The sequence below is a fragment of the Herpailurus yagouaroundi genome, unplaced genomic scaffold (assembly GCF_014898765.1).
Source record: "Herpailurus yagouaroundi ecotype Mexico unplaced genomic scaffold, PumYag 569, whole genome shotgun sequence".
NCBI lineage: Eukaryota > Metazoa > Chordata > Mammalia > Carnivora > Felidae > Herpailurus > Herpailurus yagouaroundi.
Window position 1 is genome coordinate 3,540,336 of NW_024412786.1, and position 18,006 is coordinate 3,558,341.

The 18,006-nt window shown below is 53.9% G+C and overlaps 1 protein-coding gene across 2 annotated transcripts in view; it reads right to left on the reverse strand.

The window, feature by feature from the left end:
- Positions 1-18,006, reverse strand: part of SPTBN2 (spectrin beta, non-erythrocytic 2) — a 42,885-nt gene that overhangs the window by 6,251 nt on the left and 18,628 nt on the right. For both annotated transcript variants that reach the window (XM_040465985.1, XM_040465986.1), the window contains 18 exons: positions 16,895-17,007; positions 16,573-16,760; positions 14,971-15,088; positions 14,240-14,398; positions 13,609-13,911; positions 12,196-12,349; positions 11,076-11,946; positions 9,179-9,316; positions 8,057-8,813; positions 6,983-7,185; positions 6,509-6,599; positions 6,115-6,261; positions 3,427-3,690; positions 1,975-2,199; positions 1,576-1,665; positions 958-1,218; positions 742-872; positions 295-499 (listed from right to left, as the gene is read on the reverse strand). In XM_040465985.1, coding sequence (XP_040321919.1) covers positions 295-499; positions 742-872; positions 958-1,218; positions 1,576-1,665; positions 1,975-2,199; positions 3,427-3,690; positions 6,115-6,261; positions 6,509-6,599; positions 6,983-7,185; positions 8,057-8,813; positions 9,179-9,316; positions 11,076-11,946; positions 12,196-12,349; positions 13,609-13,911; positions 14,240-14,398; positions 14,971-15,088; positions 16,573-16,760; positions 16,895-17,007 — 4,418 coding nt within the window. The remainder of the gene's footprint in view (positions 1-294; positions 500-741; positions 873-957; positions 1,219-1,575; positions 1,666-1,974; positions 2,200-3,426; positions 3,691-6,114; positions 6,262-6,508; positions 6,600-6,982; positions 7,186-8,056; positions 8,814-9,178; positions 9,317-11,075; positions 11,947-12,195; positions 12,350-13,608; positions 13,912-14,239; positions 14,399-14,970; positions 15,089-16,572; positions 16,761-16,894; positions 17,008-18,006) is intronic.

Sequence of the window (18,006 nt, forward strand, 5' to 3'; positions counted from 1 at the left end):
ACGGGGGCCCAAATTCCCAAACGGTGTAGAGGAAGTCACCTGTGCTGTTGAGTTCTGTTGGAAAAAAACGATTGGAAATTTCCTTTTTGCCCACACCTGCGTGCAGTCCCATGACCTCTTTTCTGCACGGTTCTTCAAATTAAGTACCCAAGGGCAGTGCCTGCTCAGCCTGCTCTTGCACCCCCTGCCCCTCGATGCTCTGCCAGAAGGAGGCGCTGGCCTCCCCGGGGGGGGGTCCTCCACACCTCCCAGAGCAGCTGGGTGGCTGGTGGGCTGGTGCCGCCCTGCACTCACAGTCACGTGCTCGTAGTCCTGGCCCAGCTCGTGGGAGGCTGCCACCACCTCGCGCTCCTGGATCCACTGCTCCAGGTCGTCCAGCTCACGGCGGAGCTGGCACAGCCGCAGGTGCTCCTGCAGGCGCTCCCGCCGCTCTCCCGCCAGCTCCTTCAGGCTGGCGTACAGCTTGTCCACCTGCGCTTGGCGGATGGATATTCGCGTGCTGTGGGGGCAGGGGTGGCAGGACTTAAGACACATGGCTCTGAACCCTACCTATTCTATACAGTCCCGTCCCTTCTGCCCGCCCCCCCCCCCCCCACTACTTGCCAAGTCTCTGCCTGTCTAGCTTTCTAAATAGTTCTGTACACATGTAGCACAGAAGGCCCCACGGTCCCGGCACCACCCTGGAACCCGTTCTTGTCTCCCCCAGGAGCCGTGCTCCCCCTTGTTCCCCGCTGTGTTCACCTCTCTGGGTGGTTGTGGTCAATCATGTCTTGGCTGCTGGCTGCCAGCTGATGGATGGTCTGAGCATAGTCAGCCAGGGCTTGTTCCAGGACCTGATGCTTCTTCACCTCTGCCTGGGCGCTGAGCTCGTCCTGGGAACGACAGTGGGCATCAGGGAGTAGGGGGCTGGGGAAGAGAGTGGCAGCCACACAGCCTGAGCTCTGCTGGGCCTCTCACCTTGGCTTTCTCCTGGCCCATCATGTGTAACTCCTGCTCGCCCATCCAGGCCTCCGCCTCGGCGGCATCGCGGTAGAACTGCTGGGCCCGCAGGGCCTCCTCCAGTCGCTTGCCTCGAAGCTCCAGCTCGTGGCTCAGGCGTTTCCACATCTCCTGCAGCTCAGCCAGCTCTGGGCCTGCCGCTGCTGCTCCCAGAGTACGCTGCCGCTCCGTCAGGTCCGCGATCCGCGGCTCGTGGCCCTGTATCTCCTTCTGCAGGGTCTGTCCACAGCAGTAGAAGAGGGCACTCTGAGAGGGGGTTCCCTCACCACATTCCCCCTTCCGCCTGCTCCCCAGCCAGCCCCCTACTTTCAGCTTTCTTTCTTCCTGAGTCCTCCTCACTTGCCCCCTCCTCTGACCTAAGAATGGGATGGGAACACCCCTTCAGTCCACCTGATCTGCTACAAAGAGAACCCACCCTCCTTTGGTGAAGAGAGGCCAAGCACTGAAGTCTAGAATGACACACAGATTGAGGGGGAGCCAAAGAAACCCCAATTTTTTTTTTTTTTAAGAAAAAACAAACTTCCAAGTCTGGGAGGCCCTTGAGACCTTTTCTTTTGCTTTTAGCCTTGGCCTCACCTGGTTTTTCTTCATGAGAAGCTGGACACTGGGCAGGTCCTTGCCATGTTCCATGGAGCTAGCCATGGGTAGCCGCTCTGTCACCCACAACTGGATGAGAAAGAGGGGGTCAGTGGAGGTCCAGAGGGCAAAGTGAGAGCTGGGGTTGGACAGTGGGGAGACTTGGGGAGAGGTTTGCTAGGGCTCCTGGTGTGTGCCTGCTGGGAATGGTCATCTCTGAGTCTGGGGCACAGGGACCCAGAGGGCATCCCCAAGAGTCCCTCGAGAGTCCGTTTTCCATGCCAAAGGGAAGAGATGCTGGCATCTCCCCAGCATCCAGGAAGGAGACTAGAAAGCGAATGGCAGGGAGCAATTTGCCACGATGACGACTCTACCTCAGCCCAGACTCTAGTGACTCACAATCTCATCCTCCACGTCCCGGTGGAACTGGTGCTGCTCACGGGAAGCGTGCAGGCGCCGGCAGCGCTCCTTCATGGGCTGGCACAGGGCCCGGAACTTCTCCTCCACAGCTCTCGACGTCCTCTCCACCTCTCCTGCGCCCTGGTCCTCCTGGGCCAGCGCTGTCGCCTGGGCCTGGATGGCCTCCACCTCCTTCTCTCGCACTGCCATCTCCCGTTCCAGCATCTGCAGCCCGGGGAGGAAGGAGGTGTTGTCACCACACATCTGCCTTCAAGCTCAGAGGAGACTCCACACTTCCTGTGGCCAATCAAGATTTCTTATCCCCGGGGTTCACCCCAGGGAGAGCATCTCCTCATGGCCTAGCTCAGTGGACCTCAAACTCTAATATACATAAGAGCCTGCGGGGGGGGGGGGGATGTGATAACGGGGCCAGTTGTCAGTTTACTGCCTCTCAGACCCAAAATCACCTCAGCTCCAGGTACATCTTTTCCTGTTTTGAGATGTTAGGACTGAACCCTGTCGACCTTTCTCCTTTGCCAGCTGGTGCAATGCTGGGTCTTGTCATTAGAGGGCGCCAGAGGCACAGCACAATGCAAGGAGGGGAAGGTGCAATTTATGGTTCTTGTGTGTTTTTTTGCTCTTGCTCCTATAGCAGAACTGCCCATGGTGTGCAGGAAATCCAGTGGCTCTCACCACCCTCCAGCAAATTTTGCTGGCATCCCAGTGGTAACTTCCTGCTGGCCAGTGTTGGCCCGCCAGCATTAGACTGGCCTGGTCCCAGGATACCCCAGCAAAGTTCTACAATACCTACCCCTGGGCCTCGGCCCTCTCCAACGAGGTCTGAAACAGCCGTGGGGTCAGGGGGGACGCATCTCAGTCCTCCTTGGGTACCCCTCCCCAGCACTAGAGGTAGTAGCTGCTCCCTACATTTGCCATTTCTGTGCTATTTAGAGCAGGGATCAGCAAATCCAGCTCCCTGCCTGTTTTTGTAAATAAAGTTTTATTGGCGCACAGCCACACCCATTATTTTACATATTGCCTGTGGCTGCTTTTATCCTACCAGAACAGAGTTGAATACTTATGACAGAGACCATATGACCTACAACAGCCAAAATGTTACTGTCTGACCCTTTATAGAAAAATGTTTTCTCATCCCTGCTTTCGATTTCTACCTTTTGGTAGTTAACCACCTTTAACTAATTGATACTTCTTTTTTACTAAAATTTCATTGTTCAAGTTAGAGAATGGTTTCTGTCTTCTGACTTCAGTCTGACTTCAGTCTGACATGCTCCCAGAGATTCTGAGACGGTGGCCCATGGACATTGCTTTGAGAAATACTGGTACAGATGTTGTCTGTGAGGCCTGAGAACGACCTCCCAAATCTCAGGAGCTACAGACTCCCTCCTCCTCTCTGCTGCGATTCCCCATCCCCATCACAGGCCTGCAGAGCACCTGTTGCTTCTTGAGCAGAATGTTGACACTGGTGAGGTCCTTGCCGTAGTCGTCAGAGTGCAGCTGGGCCTGCAGACTCTCCAGCCAGCTCTCCAGGGCGGAGCAGCTCTGGGCAAACAGCTCGGCTCGGTTGGCATCGAAGAGGCTACGGGCCTTGGCCTGGGTGGTGCTCTCCAGCCTGTCCCAGCGCTGGTGCAGGTCCTCCAGCTTCTCAGACACCAGGGCCTTCAGCTCTGGCTTCTCAAGGGTCAGCTCCCGCCCTTCCTGGGTGGTGGGACAAAGAAGGTGTCAGTGTCAGAATTAGATAATGCTGGGTGCCTGTCACCAGTCCATTGAGCCTCTGACTTTGGCTCAGGTCACCATCCTATGGTTTGTGAGTTCGAGCCCCACATCGGGCTTGCTGCTGTCAGAGAGGAGCCTGCTCTGGATCCTCTGTCCTCCTCTCTCTCTGCCTCTCCCCTGCTTGTACTTTCTCTCTCAAAAATAAACAAACATTACAAAAAAAAAAAAAAAAAAAAAAAGAATTAGATACTGCCGAACTTTATGGGTTGGTAACAGATCAGAGACCTAAAGGGCAGTAGGAACCTGAAGTGAAGGCAATAATTCCAGGTTCTTGCATACTCTCCGTAACATGCTCTTCTCAAGTTTTCAGACTTCTTCTAGCCCCTCCACCCCCCACTGCTGGGTTGCACCCTACTTGTTCAAGGTCTGGCTCAAATCTCATTTCAACTAAGAAGCCATGGAGACCTTTCCTACTCTGGGCTCCCTCATGCTAGTGGCTTCTGGGGTTATGCCACACATGGTCTTGTATATTTGCCATCTTCTCCTGTTTCGCAGCAAGCCACCGTTTCCCTGAGTTATGTACACCCAAGTCCCACCTGCTCTCCCCACTCCCAGCCTTTCTGCTTGAGGACTTTCGTTGCTGGGGAGGTGAGGGAAGCATGGTCTTCTGACCTGCATGCAAGGCAGACCGGAAGTGCTCAGGAGTTACTGCCCAAGGAAGCAGCCCGCAACCAGTGACAGACAGGGAGCCGGTGGACAAAGACTCAGCATCCTTGTTCTTTGGCTGGGATTATGTGGATGCATGTTCTACACTGTCTCCCATGTTCCCATGGTGCCCCATTAGTACTGAGCACCAGTGGCCCACTGGGGTGACCGGCATGGCAGCGTGGGCCCGTTATCAAATGCCTTTCCTTTTCCATCCCATCACCCCACGCCCCCACTGGTATTCTCGGTGGTCATCTGTCATAAAGTGGCCTGCACTGGAAACCTCATTTCAGGGTCTGCTTCTAGAAGAACACAGGCCAAGACACTGCCTTGAAGCCACTTTGTGCATGGCTGCCAGGATGAGTGTCAGAGTCTAGCACTGCTTGGGTAACTTCACAAACCTTCAGCACAATCCACACTTCGATGCACAGTCCTTACGTGGTGTTCAAGGCCTTTCATGACTTGGCCTAGCAGGCTTTTCCTACCTTTTCTTCCATGGGGCCCCTTCACACATTCTACGTTCCTGCCAGTCTGACTTACCCCCTTGCTCCCATATAGGTACCCCACTTATGCATCTTGGGCTTCCTGTTTGCATGGTTTTCTCTGCCTAGAAACATTTTTCCTCCAGTGTCTCTGCTTGCCCAAATTCTACTCATCCTTCATGGACTGCCCTGGAGGCTCCAGCCTCTAGGATTCCTGTGCCTCTTCTCTCCTTGTAAACAAAGCTTTATTGGTACATAGCTTTACAGGCACACACAGAGGGCTTTATCAGGCCCTCTCTCACTGCATTTGCTATATTCTGCTCTGGATTTAATTTAGGTATTTGTGTATGCATCTCATAGCCTGGCTATAGTGTCATTCTTCAAGGGTGGAGCCTACAATGGAACTGCCTATGTACCCTTCTCAGTGCCTAATATAATGCTTTTGCATATAGTAGCAGCAAATAGTAGTATTTGCTGAATAAACAGAAACACTGGGCATACACTGGTCTCCTCCTCTCCCCAACCATCATGCCCTTGAGGGAAGGAAAGTATCTTTTTATATACCTTGCAGTACCTAGCAGAGTGCTGAGCACACATATTGTTGCCCAGGAATACTTGCTGAGTTGAAATAAAGTTTTATCTGTGCTCAGCTCTTGAGGAAGTGGTACCAAGTACCAAGTACCAGGAAGAATAGGACTCAAAAGCAAGGGTTGGCAAAAAGGTGCTCTGTGGGCTCAATGTGGCCCATCACTTGTTTTCATAAATAAAGTTTTATTGGAACGCAGCTATACCCAATCGTTTATGTATTCTCTATGGCTGCCTTTGTGCCGCACTGGCACGTAGCAGAAACCGTGTGGCCCGCAAAGCTGAAAATATTTACCATCTGGCCCTTTGCAGAAGTTTGCTGACCCCTGCTGAAGAACGTCATCCTCCTCCGGACCCAGGGATAGTTACGGTGTTGACCCAAGGCTGCAGTTTGGCTCCCGTACTACTAATTTGTACTTTCCCACAGTTCTGGAGTCACTGTCTCATGGACCAAAGACCTTTGTTCCCCAGACCGTAACTCTCCACCTTGGAGGTTTGGCACCAGAGGCCCCGTGACCTGTAACCCTGAAGGAACCATAGACTAAAGCCAGGATCCCTCCCTGTACTGTGGCCATGATCCTGTCCAGACGAGGCCCCAGGGCTCTCTTCCTGCTGCTGTTGTCACACCACTCACCTTGTCTACCTTGTCCAGCCAGTCTTTGTTGGCGGCCAGCTCAGCCATGAACGCCTGGTGCTTCTGCCACTTGGTGTGCAGGTTGCGGGCCTCATCGTAGGACACGTCCTGGGCTGTCAGCATCTTCTCATCAATCCAGAGCTTCAGCTGGACCAATCGTAGAGCAGGGGTGGAGAAGGGCAGAGCACATTTCAGATGGAGTGGAGCATAAGGGGGCGAGGTGAGCTGGGAGAAGTGGTGGATGTGGGGAGAAGCCATGCAGGTGGCTTATTCAGGTGATACTTATTCAGGTGATACCACAATGGACTTACTCTAGGCTCAGAGAGCCAGGGCGTTTTATCAAAGGGATGGCTAGGGAATGTCGGAGGGGACATGGGGGTGCCAAGAGCCTCACCTCGTGACAGTCTTGTAGGAAATGCTGCTGCTCTCGGTTGTCCCGAAGACGGCCCAAGAGCTGCTGCACGGCTTCTTGATTCTTCTTGTGTCTGTAATGACAGTCTCTTGTGAGACCCTTGAACTTGCTGTCAAAGGGTTATGGCCCTCTAACTAACCTAGAAGCCTTCAGTCCTCTTGTTATGGGGACAACGCCTTCTGGGAGCACTGCAAGACAATCTAGGGATCCTGATGTCCAGCATCCAGCGACTCCAGTGGCCTTCATCTCCCCTGGTGTGGGGGAGGCAGGGCTTCCCAGCTCCTGGCTTAGTCTCTCTCCAACCACTTAGTTCTTCCTCCTCTACTGTTTGTCAGCCCCCACCACCATCTGTCTGCCTGTGCTGCGTTCTCCAGCTTCTTCCTCAATGAAACAGGCCATGCTGTTTTCGCTCACTTCCCCCTTGGGCCTCTCATTTACCCACTGTCTTTACCATACCTCCTCTCGATGGAGTCAGCCTTCTCCTGGATCTTCTCGGCATGGATGTTGCCTTCAGACACCAGCTGGCGCCCAGCCTCCAGTAGCCCGCGGATCCGCTCTCCGTTGGCATCCATGGTGCTCATGAAGTCTTCCAGTTTTTTTATGGTGGCGTCAGCAGCTTGGAGTGTCCCCGGCATCTCCGTGTGGGACAAAACGTATTCCTGTGTGGGAGGAGAGGTACGGAGCTCACTTCTCAAAAGCACTTGTCAACTTTTCAGAAGGGACTTCCTGAAAGGACATATCAGACATGGAGGCCAGGTGGGGAGAGGAGAGGAGACAGCCTGGCTCTGAAGACAGAGTGGAGGGGTGAGGGGTGCCTGGTTATGCTGCAGTCTTGCAAAGTTACAAGGGAGCTAGGCAGGAGGACCATAATAGCCCAAGTCCCGTTTTATCTTCTTTCTGGCCACATATTTAACACTTACATGGCAGGTCAGGTTTTCTATTTCTTCTCAAGCAGTTTTGGTAAGTTATACCGACATCTTTTTATTCTGTTTAATCTTTTTTTTTTGTTTTTGTTTTTTTAAAGTAAGCTCTAACCCTATGTGAGACTTGAGCTCACGACCCTGAGATCAAGAGTCGCATGCTCTACTGAATAAGCCAGCCAGGTATCTACATCTTTGTTTGTTTGTTTGTTTGTTTTACTCCCACATTTTTCTTTTTTTTTTTTAATCAACTTTTTTTGGGATGTTTATTTATTTTGAGAGAAAGAGAATGAGTGAGTGAGGGGCAGAGAGAGCAGGGAAAGAGAGAATCCCAAGCAGGCAGCATGCTGTCAGCGCAGAGCCTGAGGGAGGGGCTCAAATCCATCAACCGTGAGATCATGACCTGAGTCGAAACCAAGAGTCAGACGCTTCACCAACCCAGCCATCCAGGCGCCCCGCCCATATTCTTCTAACATGCCCTCTCTGTCCATCCTGGTTCTTCAACTACTCCCTCACTGCCATTTCCTCCTCACCCACTCCTCTCCTCCACACTTCCCCACCCCTAGTTCCCTCTCTTCCTGGATGGGACTTTGTGTCCCAGGGCTCTTACCTGGCTGCTGAGCACACCTTCCGCCTGGCGAGCATCCCGCAGGAAGCCTTGGAAGCCATGGGCCTGGGCCAGACGGCCTTGCCGGCTCTCCCACATGCGGCCCAGCTCCTCCCAGCCGGTTCCCAGGGCTTCGAGTCGCTGCCGTAGGAAGAGGCACTGCGGATCAGCCTGGTCCCGGGTCACCTCCTCACCCAGGGCCCGGAGCCGGCTGTACTCGCCCCGGGCCCGCTCCACCTCTCCCCGCAGGGCTGCGTGTTGGGCCAGGAGGGCCTCTGCCTCAGGCAGGGTAGCCGGCCCTTCTTCAGAGGCCACAGAGGTCTGCGTGCGACCGAGCCAAGCCTGGAAGTCATCTAAGCTGCGCAGGAAGTCCTGCAGCCGCCGCGCCTCACCCAGTGATTCTTCTCGCCGTCGCATGGTGGCCCTTAGGTCTTCCCAGCCAGCTTGCACCTCTCCAAGCCGGGCATTGATGGCAGGGGCTTGGGCAGGGTGGCCAGCAGCCAGGGCATTTGCCTCTCGAGTCAGTTCGCCCACCCGAGCGGCAATGGCCTCCAGGTCCCGCTCGGTGCCGGCCAGCTTCCGCTGCAGTGCCAGCACCCCGGCCAGGTCATTGCCCAGGCCCTGGGTGGACTCAATGACTTTGGTCTTTTCTCTCATCCAGGCCTGGGTCTCTGTGCACTCTAAGTGGTAGTTCTGGATGCTCAGGGCCGATGTCAGGGCTGCCTTCTTGCCGTCTGCCAGGGTCCTAAACTGCTGCCACCTGAGAGTAGAAGGAGGTCCTGGTGTCTAGAGCTGCTCAGCTTTCCTGCCCCATTTAGGTATACTTGGAAGCTTCTTCCTTGCCTCTCTCTCCTTTGGCATAGTCCTCCACCTGCTTCTGCTTGTTAAAGAGGCTGCTCCTCGCTCACCCTCCCGACCCCTCGATTGCTCCCTGTCCAGGCACAAGTCCTTTCGGATTACCTTTACCCCCTTCATTTCTCTCAACATTTCCCGCCTCTGCCCCATAACATGTTCCAGATGACCTTCCTTCCTCGTTTTTAGCCTCCATTCCATGCCCTACAGAACTCCCTCTGGCTGCCATCCCTGTCTGCTGCATCCTTTCTTGGTTGCCCTCCCCAACCCCACCTGTGGTTGAGCTGCTTCTGGGTATTGATGATACTGTCCTTGCCCGGGGGTTTGGCCTTCAGCAACTGCTCCGCAATGTCATTCACAGCAGTAATCCGTGCTGCAAGGGCGTTCATTTCAGGCTCCAGGGTCTCGAACCTGAGAGGGTGGAAGAGGGTGGAAGCGGTGGCTGTGGATTGTGGGAGCAGTGATGCACCAGCCCATCTCCCCTGGATGCCCAGGAAAACTCCTCTCTGTCCACCCGAGGCTGATCTTCAGGAGCCTCTGCACATCTTCACGTATAGTACCTGCAGTATCTGTGGCTCAAGTGGGGAGCCTCAGTTCCCCCCAAGCAAGTAGAAAAGCAATCCCCTCTGGAGTTAATCAAGGAGATGATGAAAGCGAATGTCACGAACAGTTGCACGAGCCAAACAAATTCCTGGCCCAGGGCTTCACCCTTTATGGGAACCTCCCCATTCTTCCTGGAACCCCTTTGCTGCCTACCTGGGTCCCCTCCTATTAACATGTATTACAAAATGAATTGACAACCAAAAATTTGTTTGCGTGATAAAGATGTGAAGCATAACTTCTCCTAGGGGCATTGGATATTCTCACAGAGTCTGCAAACATTTTCTGTAAGGGGCCAAATAGCAAGTGTTTTCGGCCTTTGGGCCATAAGATCCCAGTCAAGAGAATTTAGCTCTGCTATTGTAGAGCAATACAAAAAAGTAAAAGCAGCCAGGGACCATACGTAAATGAATGAGCATGGCTCTGTTCCAATAAAGCTTTATTTTAAAAAAACAGGCAGCAGGCTGGATTTGGCCCCAGGATTGTAGTTTGCTGATCTCTGCCATAGAATATCTTGAAAACCAAGAAAAAAAATCTTTGAATACATTTTTTAAGCCACCAGGAAATTTGATTATGGAATGAGTAACAGACATCAAGGGATTGCTGGTTCTGTTCTACGTGAGAATGGTATTGTGGTTCTGTAAGAAAAAATGTCCTTTCTAAATGATTTTAAGATGTATTATTCTGTAAGTAAACCTACTTCATAAGAGGTTAATCAGTGTATCTGCCTAAAGGTTTGTAACATCAAAGCCTCAGCTCTTTTAAGTCCACACATGCAATTAAAAAATAATTTACTATATTTTGGAATACTTCTTAATATGTCAGAGGACACATCCTGAAGAATGTAGAAGTGAAAATGATAATGTGGGGATTTGCTAATTTTTAAAAGGAAAAGGGCGCCTGGGTGGCTCAGTCGGTTGAGCGTCTGACTTCAGCTCAGGTCATGATCTCACAGTTCCTGAGTTTGAGCCCCACGTCAGGCTCTGAGCTGAAAGCTCGGAGCCTGGAGCCTACTTCGGATTCTGTGTCTCCCTCTCTCTCTGCCCCTCCCCTGCTTGTGCTCTCTTTCTCTCTCTCAAAAATAAATAAACGCGAAAAAAAAATTTTTTTAAGAAAAGGAAAAATAACCAAATATAGAAAGATACTGACAATTATTGAATCTGGATGATTGGGTATATAGGAGCTTGCTGTATAACATTTTCTTCTTTAAAAAAACTTTTTTAAGTTTATTTATTTTTGAGAGAGAGACAGAGAGAGCTGGGGAGGGGCAGAGAGAGAGAGAATCCGAAGCAGGCTCCACACTGTCAGCACGGAGCCCGATGTGAGGCCCGAACCCACAAACCATGAAATCATGACCTCAGCTGAAACCAACAGTTGGGACTCTTAACCCACTGAGCCACCCAGGGGCCCCTAATGTTTTCTCTGAAAATATTTTTCATTAAAATGAAAACACAATCGTTAAGACTCAAGGGTTGTAGCAAGAGCAGACAGTTTATGGCAGGGCCCGCCAGCCACACGCTGGCCTCCCAGCTCACAAGGCCTTCCCCGAGGGAGCCAGCAGGGGGCCTACCTTTGCTGCACAACCTCCAGGTCCTCCAGGCGCTCGGGCAGGGCCAGCCCATTGAGCCACTGCTCCTTCTCCTCCACCCACAGCCCACAGGCCCCGGCCTCGCTGAGCATGGTGTAGAGCGCCAGGGCTGCCTCCAGGGCCCGCGCTCGTTCGCCTGCCCGGGCCTGCAGCTCCTCGTAGTGCCGCTCCAGCGTGGGCACCCTGCCCTGCACCTCGGGCGTGTGGCTCAGTGCAGGAGGCAGGGCTGCGGCCTGTTCCCTCAGGGCATCCAGGGCTGGCCGGTGGCTCCGGATCTCCTCCTCCAGGGCCCGATGCTGTCGGGCCAGGGCCTGCGTGGAGAACTCGTCGTGCCCCAGCTCGGGGCTGGACACCAGGCGCAGCGCGTCCACCAGCCAGGCCTCCATGTCGTTTGCGTCTGCCTGGAACTGGTAGAGGCTGGCGGCCTGGGCAAGCCGCTGAGCACGCTCCTCTGCCAGGGCCTCCAGGCGCTCCCACTGTGCTTGCAGCTCGGCTGTGCGGGCGGCGGCCTGGCCCGCCCCGGGATGGCCCTCCGCAACTAACTGCTGGCCCTGCTCCAGCGTAAGCTTCAAGGGCCCTAGCCGGCCGCTCATCTCGCCTCGCAGGGCTGTGTGTTTGTTGAGCAGGCGGAGGACGCCGGTCAGGTCCCGGCCAGTTTCTGCTGAGGCCAGTAGGTGCTGCTGCTCCCGAACCCAAGCCTCGGCCTCACCCACCTCCCAGAGGAAGCGCCAGAGGCGTCGGGACTCCTCCAGGCGGGCCCGCCGGGCCGCTGCTAACTCGCACAGCGCCTCGTAGCTCTGCTCCAGGGAGGCCACCCGCTCTGACACCAGCTGTGGGTCACACGGCTTGTACTCTGAAAAGGTCAGAGTGGAGGGTTGAGAGCTGTGACTCAGCCACCCTGCGGCCTCTACCCATCCATGGTTACAAATCTCCCCCCCCCCCCCCCCACCTCTCAGGGCTCCCTCCCTAGCTCAGTCACCTACCATCCACCCCTCATCCTTCCTGTCCCTGGTTTTCCCTGGCCTTGCTGCTTCTGTTCTTAATGTTCTCCTCCCCAGACCCTCCCTCCCCTTCTCCGCTCCCCCCACCACCCCGTGTTCACCTTTCCCTGGGTCACAGAAGCGCAGTGCGGAGGCGCTCACGGCCCGCACCCTCTCAGCCTGCACAGCGATGTCTGCCTCCACCAGCTCGTGCAGCTGCAGCAGGTCCTCCACTCCAGCCAGGTGCTTGCCCAGGTCGTGAGACTGCAGCCGGCCCTGCCAGGACATGTGGCATGCCCATGGCTCTCCGAGGGCCACCCAGGACCCACCCACCCCCGCCAGGCCTCTTTCAGTCCTGCCACACACATGGGCTAATCTTGCTCCCTTTTCCTGGATCCACGGAACCCCCTAACCCCCCCCTGTGGGGGGGCTCTGGGTGTCACACCCAGATGAGCACACCTGCTCATGTGTGACAGCTCTCTCTCTCTCTCTCTCTCTCTCTCTCTCTCTCTCACACACACACACACACACATACACAGTGACACCCCAGCTCTGTCCAGGCTCCCTGGCCATTTTGTACCCAACTCCCCTCCTGTGGAACGACTTTCTTACTAACCCTTGCTCCTGAAATCTCTGTTCTGACTCATCTTCTCAGACCCAGATTCTTGCCACCCTCCTGCGGTCATGGCTTAGTCCCCAGCACCCCAGCAACTTCAGTGTCTCTCCAGACCCAGCCTCATCCCCATCCCTTGCACAGGTCACTACACCACCTCTAACTGGCCCCTTGGCTCCCACTCTAGCTCCCCACGGTCCTCCTTCACCTCATGGTCAAGGTGACCTCTAAGAACATTAAGGCAGAATCGTGTCTCTCCTTTCCAAAACCTTCCAATCATTCTCAGTGCTTCATACGACTTTGAACAAAACTCATCCCCCTGAGCAGGCCTGGAAGGCCCTGGGTGAGCTGGCTGCTTCCACCCTTATCTCAGCCACTGCCCTCCTGCTCTCGCTGAACACGGCACGCCTGTGCAGGTCCAAGGCTGTTCCTTCTGCCTGAAACAGTGCCTGCTCCGATCTCCCTGTGCTGGCTCCTTCAGTTATTCTGCAATGGCATCTTCTCAGATGCCTTCCTGGACCAGTTTATAACATGACCCTGTTCAGTTTCCTCGTGGGCTTTATGTCCACCTGCTATTTTGTTTCTTGATAGGCTCGTGGAGTGTTTTGCTTTTTGTTTTGCTTTGTTTTGTTTTAAGTAGGCTCCATGCCCGATGTGGGGCTCGAACCTGTGACCCTGAGGTCAAGAGTCACATGCTCTACCGACTGAGCCAACCAGGCGAGTCCGTGGGTTTTATCATCAGCCTCCTCCCACCAGAATGTGAGCCCCGTGCAGACGGGGCCCTGTTTGCTCTGTGCACCTGAATAGGGGTCAGGGCCCTGCACTGAGACATACTCCACCAAGATGCGCCAAGGGAACAGGTCCCCAGTCACGCTGTCACTGCCCTGCTCATCTTCACCCACAGCCCGCAGCCCGCTGCTACCTTCATCTCTTCCATCCAGTCCATGAGGTAGAGCAGGTCCTGAAACACCTTCTGCAGCTCCAGGTTGAGGAGGAGCCGCTCCCGCCGGGCTGCCACCATCTGCCGCAGGAAGTCCCAGAGCCGTGCCACGTTGTGCTGCCGCGCGGCAATGCGCTTGATGTCGTGGTAGCGCTCGGCGGCCAGCTCTGCGGCTACGGCATCCACAGCCTGCACCCGACCACTGTAGGCCACGATGTCCGTCTCAATGGCCTCGTGTTTCCGCACTGCTGCCTCGACGGCTGCCAGCTCCAGCCCAAAGTTGTCCTGAGGCAGAGGGCAGGCAGGGGAAGTTGAGGAGCTCAGGGCCACCACCTCTGCTCGCCGGTCCCTTCTGCTCCCCAGAGGGCTTCCACTGCAAGATGTCAACTTTGCAAGGTGGCTCTGTCTCGTCCCTATCCTATCCCATCCTATCTCACTAACCCTTTCTCCAGTGCAAGCCCCTGGCCCCCGTTCCAGGGATTCCTGGTCTTCTTATCCGTGCGATGGATTCCTGGTTTCATTAGCTCCCCATGTTGCAGGGCTCCTAATCCACCACTCGCTCTCCCATTTCTCCTGCCCAGCCTGCACAGGCTAAGAGCCCCCTGTGTTTTACCTGGGACACAAGGCGCTGGTTCTCACTAAGCCAGGTCTCCCGCATGGCGGCCTTGCGGTCGAAGCGGGCGGCCAGCTGCTCCAGCTTCTCCTGGCGGATCAGCTCGGTGCGCAGGGCCAGCTCACGCTCATGCTCAGCTTTCTCCAGCCGCTCCCAAGCCTGCGAGGTGGGGATGGGATTGGTGCAAAAGAACCAGGGCTCAGGAAGTGAGGGTGGGGAGGGATCATCACGACCGAGGGCACACTATGAGTCCCACGGAAGCTCAGTCTGCTGGGTCTGTGGAATGTAGTTGGTTAGACATTTGTGCGTGGAAGTATGAGAAGTGGGACGACGTGAGTGCCATGGAGCTGCGTGAGAGCTCATCTGCTTGTGGATGAGGACTGGAAAGGGACAGGGAATGGTGGAGACCCCTGGATTTGTTTGTGGTGGTGGGACCGCAGGTGAACCCTATTACTTACATTAATCTCACAACATTGTGAAAAAAAAAAAGAGACAGCGAACTGGGGGTATGCTGAACAAGATAAGGAACTAGGGTGTAATTTTATTATGTGCACTTGCACGGAGAGACAGACGGAGGAGGAAGGGGGGATGTGCAGGATGCACAGGAGGATGTGTGAGTCATATCTGTACCGGGGAGGGCCGTGGGGAGCCTGGACAAGTGTTCCAGCTGGGGTAGTGGGGGCTGGTGCCAGGGATGGGACATCGGTGGGACAGGAAGGGAGGCCGTGCACCTTGTTGATGTCAGAGATGAGCCGGCCCTCGCGGGGCGTATAGACCTTCTGATTGTTGGCCCGCAGCTTGCTCTGGATGGTGAAGAGCAGAACTTCCAAGTTCCCCTTCTCGGTGAACCTGAGGTAGGAGGCCAGGTTGGGGTCAAGGGCCACTTAGGCACAGGATCGCTTTACATCTCAAAATAAAGTGTCCTGGGTTGCTCTTCTTCTCACGAAAGCAATGCATGGTTTCAGTGCAAAGGCCAGAAAATATTGGTAGGCAAAAAGAACATAATTTTAGAGCAAATGAAACCCATACAGAAACGACCGGTTGCCCTTTGGCAGGCATGTGCTTCCTCTTCTCTTTCTGTACACAGATGGGATTATATCAGAACCACACCTAATGTTGGCCAAGGACCCCCCCCACCGTGAGCCAGGCCCTCTCATTTGGTTCTTACTATTATCCGCGTTCTCTCATTATCCCCATTTTCCAGATGAGAAAACAGGCACAGAGAGGCTCAGTAAGATGCCCAATGCTCAGGACTGCTTGATGGCAAAGCCAGGATTTGAACTCAGGTACTTTGAACCTGAACGTTTCGCCATTTGCTCCCTGCTGTCTACAAATAAGCAGTTTTGTAAACTGCTTCTTCACCTATTTTTCATGAACGTCTTTTCTTTAAATTGTTTTTTTTTCAACGTTTATTTATTTTTGGGACAGAGAGAGACAGAGCATGAACGGGGGAGGGGCAGAGAGAGAGGGAGACACAGAATCGGAAACAGGCTCCAGGCTCTGAGCCATCAGCCCAGAGCCCGACGCGGGGCTCAAACTCACGGACCGCGAGATCGTGACCTGGTTGAAGTCGGACGCTTAACCGACTGCGCCACCCAGGCGCCCCCATGAACGTCTTTTCATGTCAACAAATGCAGCTCTTCAACGTTAATTTCAGTGGCTATCCCATGACTCATTTTGCTTTTACAAAGGTCAGGTTAGTGAACATCCTGGAAGCTATATCTTTGTTCAATGCCCAGAAGAGACCTTTCTGGGTCAAAGGGCACACCTTAAATCATTCTTGGAATGTGTAGGAACAGATGTTTGCTAGATCAGTGTTCGTTCTGGAGCTGAGACACATTAACTCCGAAAAAGCTCAAAAACAGGAAAACAGAAGGTTTAGCATGCACGGTATAGAACTGCCTAATGGCAATTCTGCACTTGAAAAAAAGCCAATTTCTAATATAGGTAAACAGTAAGAACCTTTGCAAAGTGTAAGTCACCGGTCGCACACCCGTGTTGTTGGTTATGACCCTCCTGTCAGATCCAGTCCCCCTGGCCCTGAGCTGAAATAGGGTTCTGCAACACCCAGCCAGTAATCTTATCCGAGTGGATTGCACTGACTCGACTGCAGCAAGCATTCCTACAGCATGATCTTTAAAAAATGGATAATCATTTAAAAAATTTATATTGGAATTGCTTCTGGCACTTTGAGCTGGGAGACATGAGCCTTCGCTGCATTTATGTCCTGCCAAATTTCCCTCCCAAAAGGCCCCCCTAATTTAGGCTCCTTCTCCCATGAGCACGGCTCAGGGCAGGCACGCTGCTGCAGGGGGTGGTCCCCAGGCACCTACTTGGGTGGCTTCTCCACCGTGCGGTAGGAATTGAAGGACTGTAGCTGGTTCTGGACCCCGCTCAGGGAGTTGGCCAGCTGCCGGTCGTTGAGGGTCACAATTGTTTGCTCAATCCACTGCAGCAGTTCTGAGGCCAGGGACTCGTACTTCTCTACCAGACGCTCTGCCTCCATGGCATGGTCCAGCACCTGTGAGACAGCGACATGGGGGGCCTGCCCAAGGGGTCCCTGGCCCAGCCCCACAGCTCCGCCCTGTCTCTGCTTTAGGGGAGGAAGACCTCCAGGCCAGACCTCTGTGCTGACCGCCCCGTGGTGGGGAATACCTTGCCAATCCTTTTGCCTTCCACAGCCAGGGCCTTCATCTTGGAGAAGTAGTGGTAGTAAGTAGCCACGTAAGTAATGATTGATTTCTCATCTGGCTGGTCCACATTCACATCTGAGAAAAAGGATCACCCAGGTCAGTCGTGTATGCTTAGAGATTAGGAACCTGCCTCCCAGAAATCCACCTGCAGCTTGAATCATTCACCCCAGTCCCAGCCTCACCCCATCCCCAACCCTCCAAGACTGACCTCTTTCCAGTACCTCTCAGTACAAAATGACAAATAAATCCTTTGGACTAAAAGGGCATGCAAAAGCTAAGATTTTTTTTTTTTTTCCCCTCCTAGAAATAAGCAGAGGACAAAATTCAGAAGCCCAAGGAGGTTTTTACCCACTGTTTCCAGTGGAGACCAAAGTTAGTTGTTTAGGGGAAGAAAGGTAAGGAAAGAAACCGTATTCCTGTCTGGGGATGGATCTTGTACTTAAGAACTGGAAAGATGTCTAAGAAGTCAATGGATTCAGGGGCAGCAAGACGGAGGGTACAAAGTAAGCTTCCTGCACCCAGGATGTTCAGAGGGACAGGCCCAGTGAGCCCCAGCAGTTCTCAGGGCCATCTTGGGGCATGGTCACGGCTATTTTCGACCTCAATCCCAAAGTTCAGCTATGGGTCCAAGGAGGTGAATGTCCTTGAGGCAAATCAGCTTCTACCACAAGGGCGAAGGCTGACTAGGACTTGAAATCCCTGGGTTCTATTAGGCAGATTCCATCCTGCCTAAAGGGAAGACTAGAGGACCAGCAGCCCTTTGACCACTTCTGAAAGCTCACAGGCAGGCAGGAACCACTGGAATCACCTCGTCAAGTTACAGGATACTTAGCTTTGCATAAATGTTCTTTATCATAGCTGTGCTTCTCCAATGCTCTCCCAGGATCCTACATTTGCCCTCCCTCTAACATCAGTTAGCTGTCGTCTCTCTGGACTGAGAGGGACTGAGATGGGGCTACGGTGGGATGGAAAACAGGGAGAAAACAACCGAGACCCAAGTCTGCCCAGGGAGTTTAAGAAGGGGCGTTTCCAGCTGGGAAGCCCCTTGGCCCTTCTCTGCCTCCCTTTCCTGGA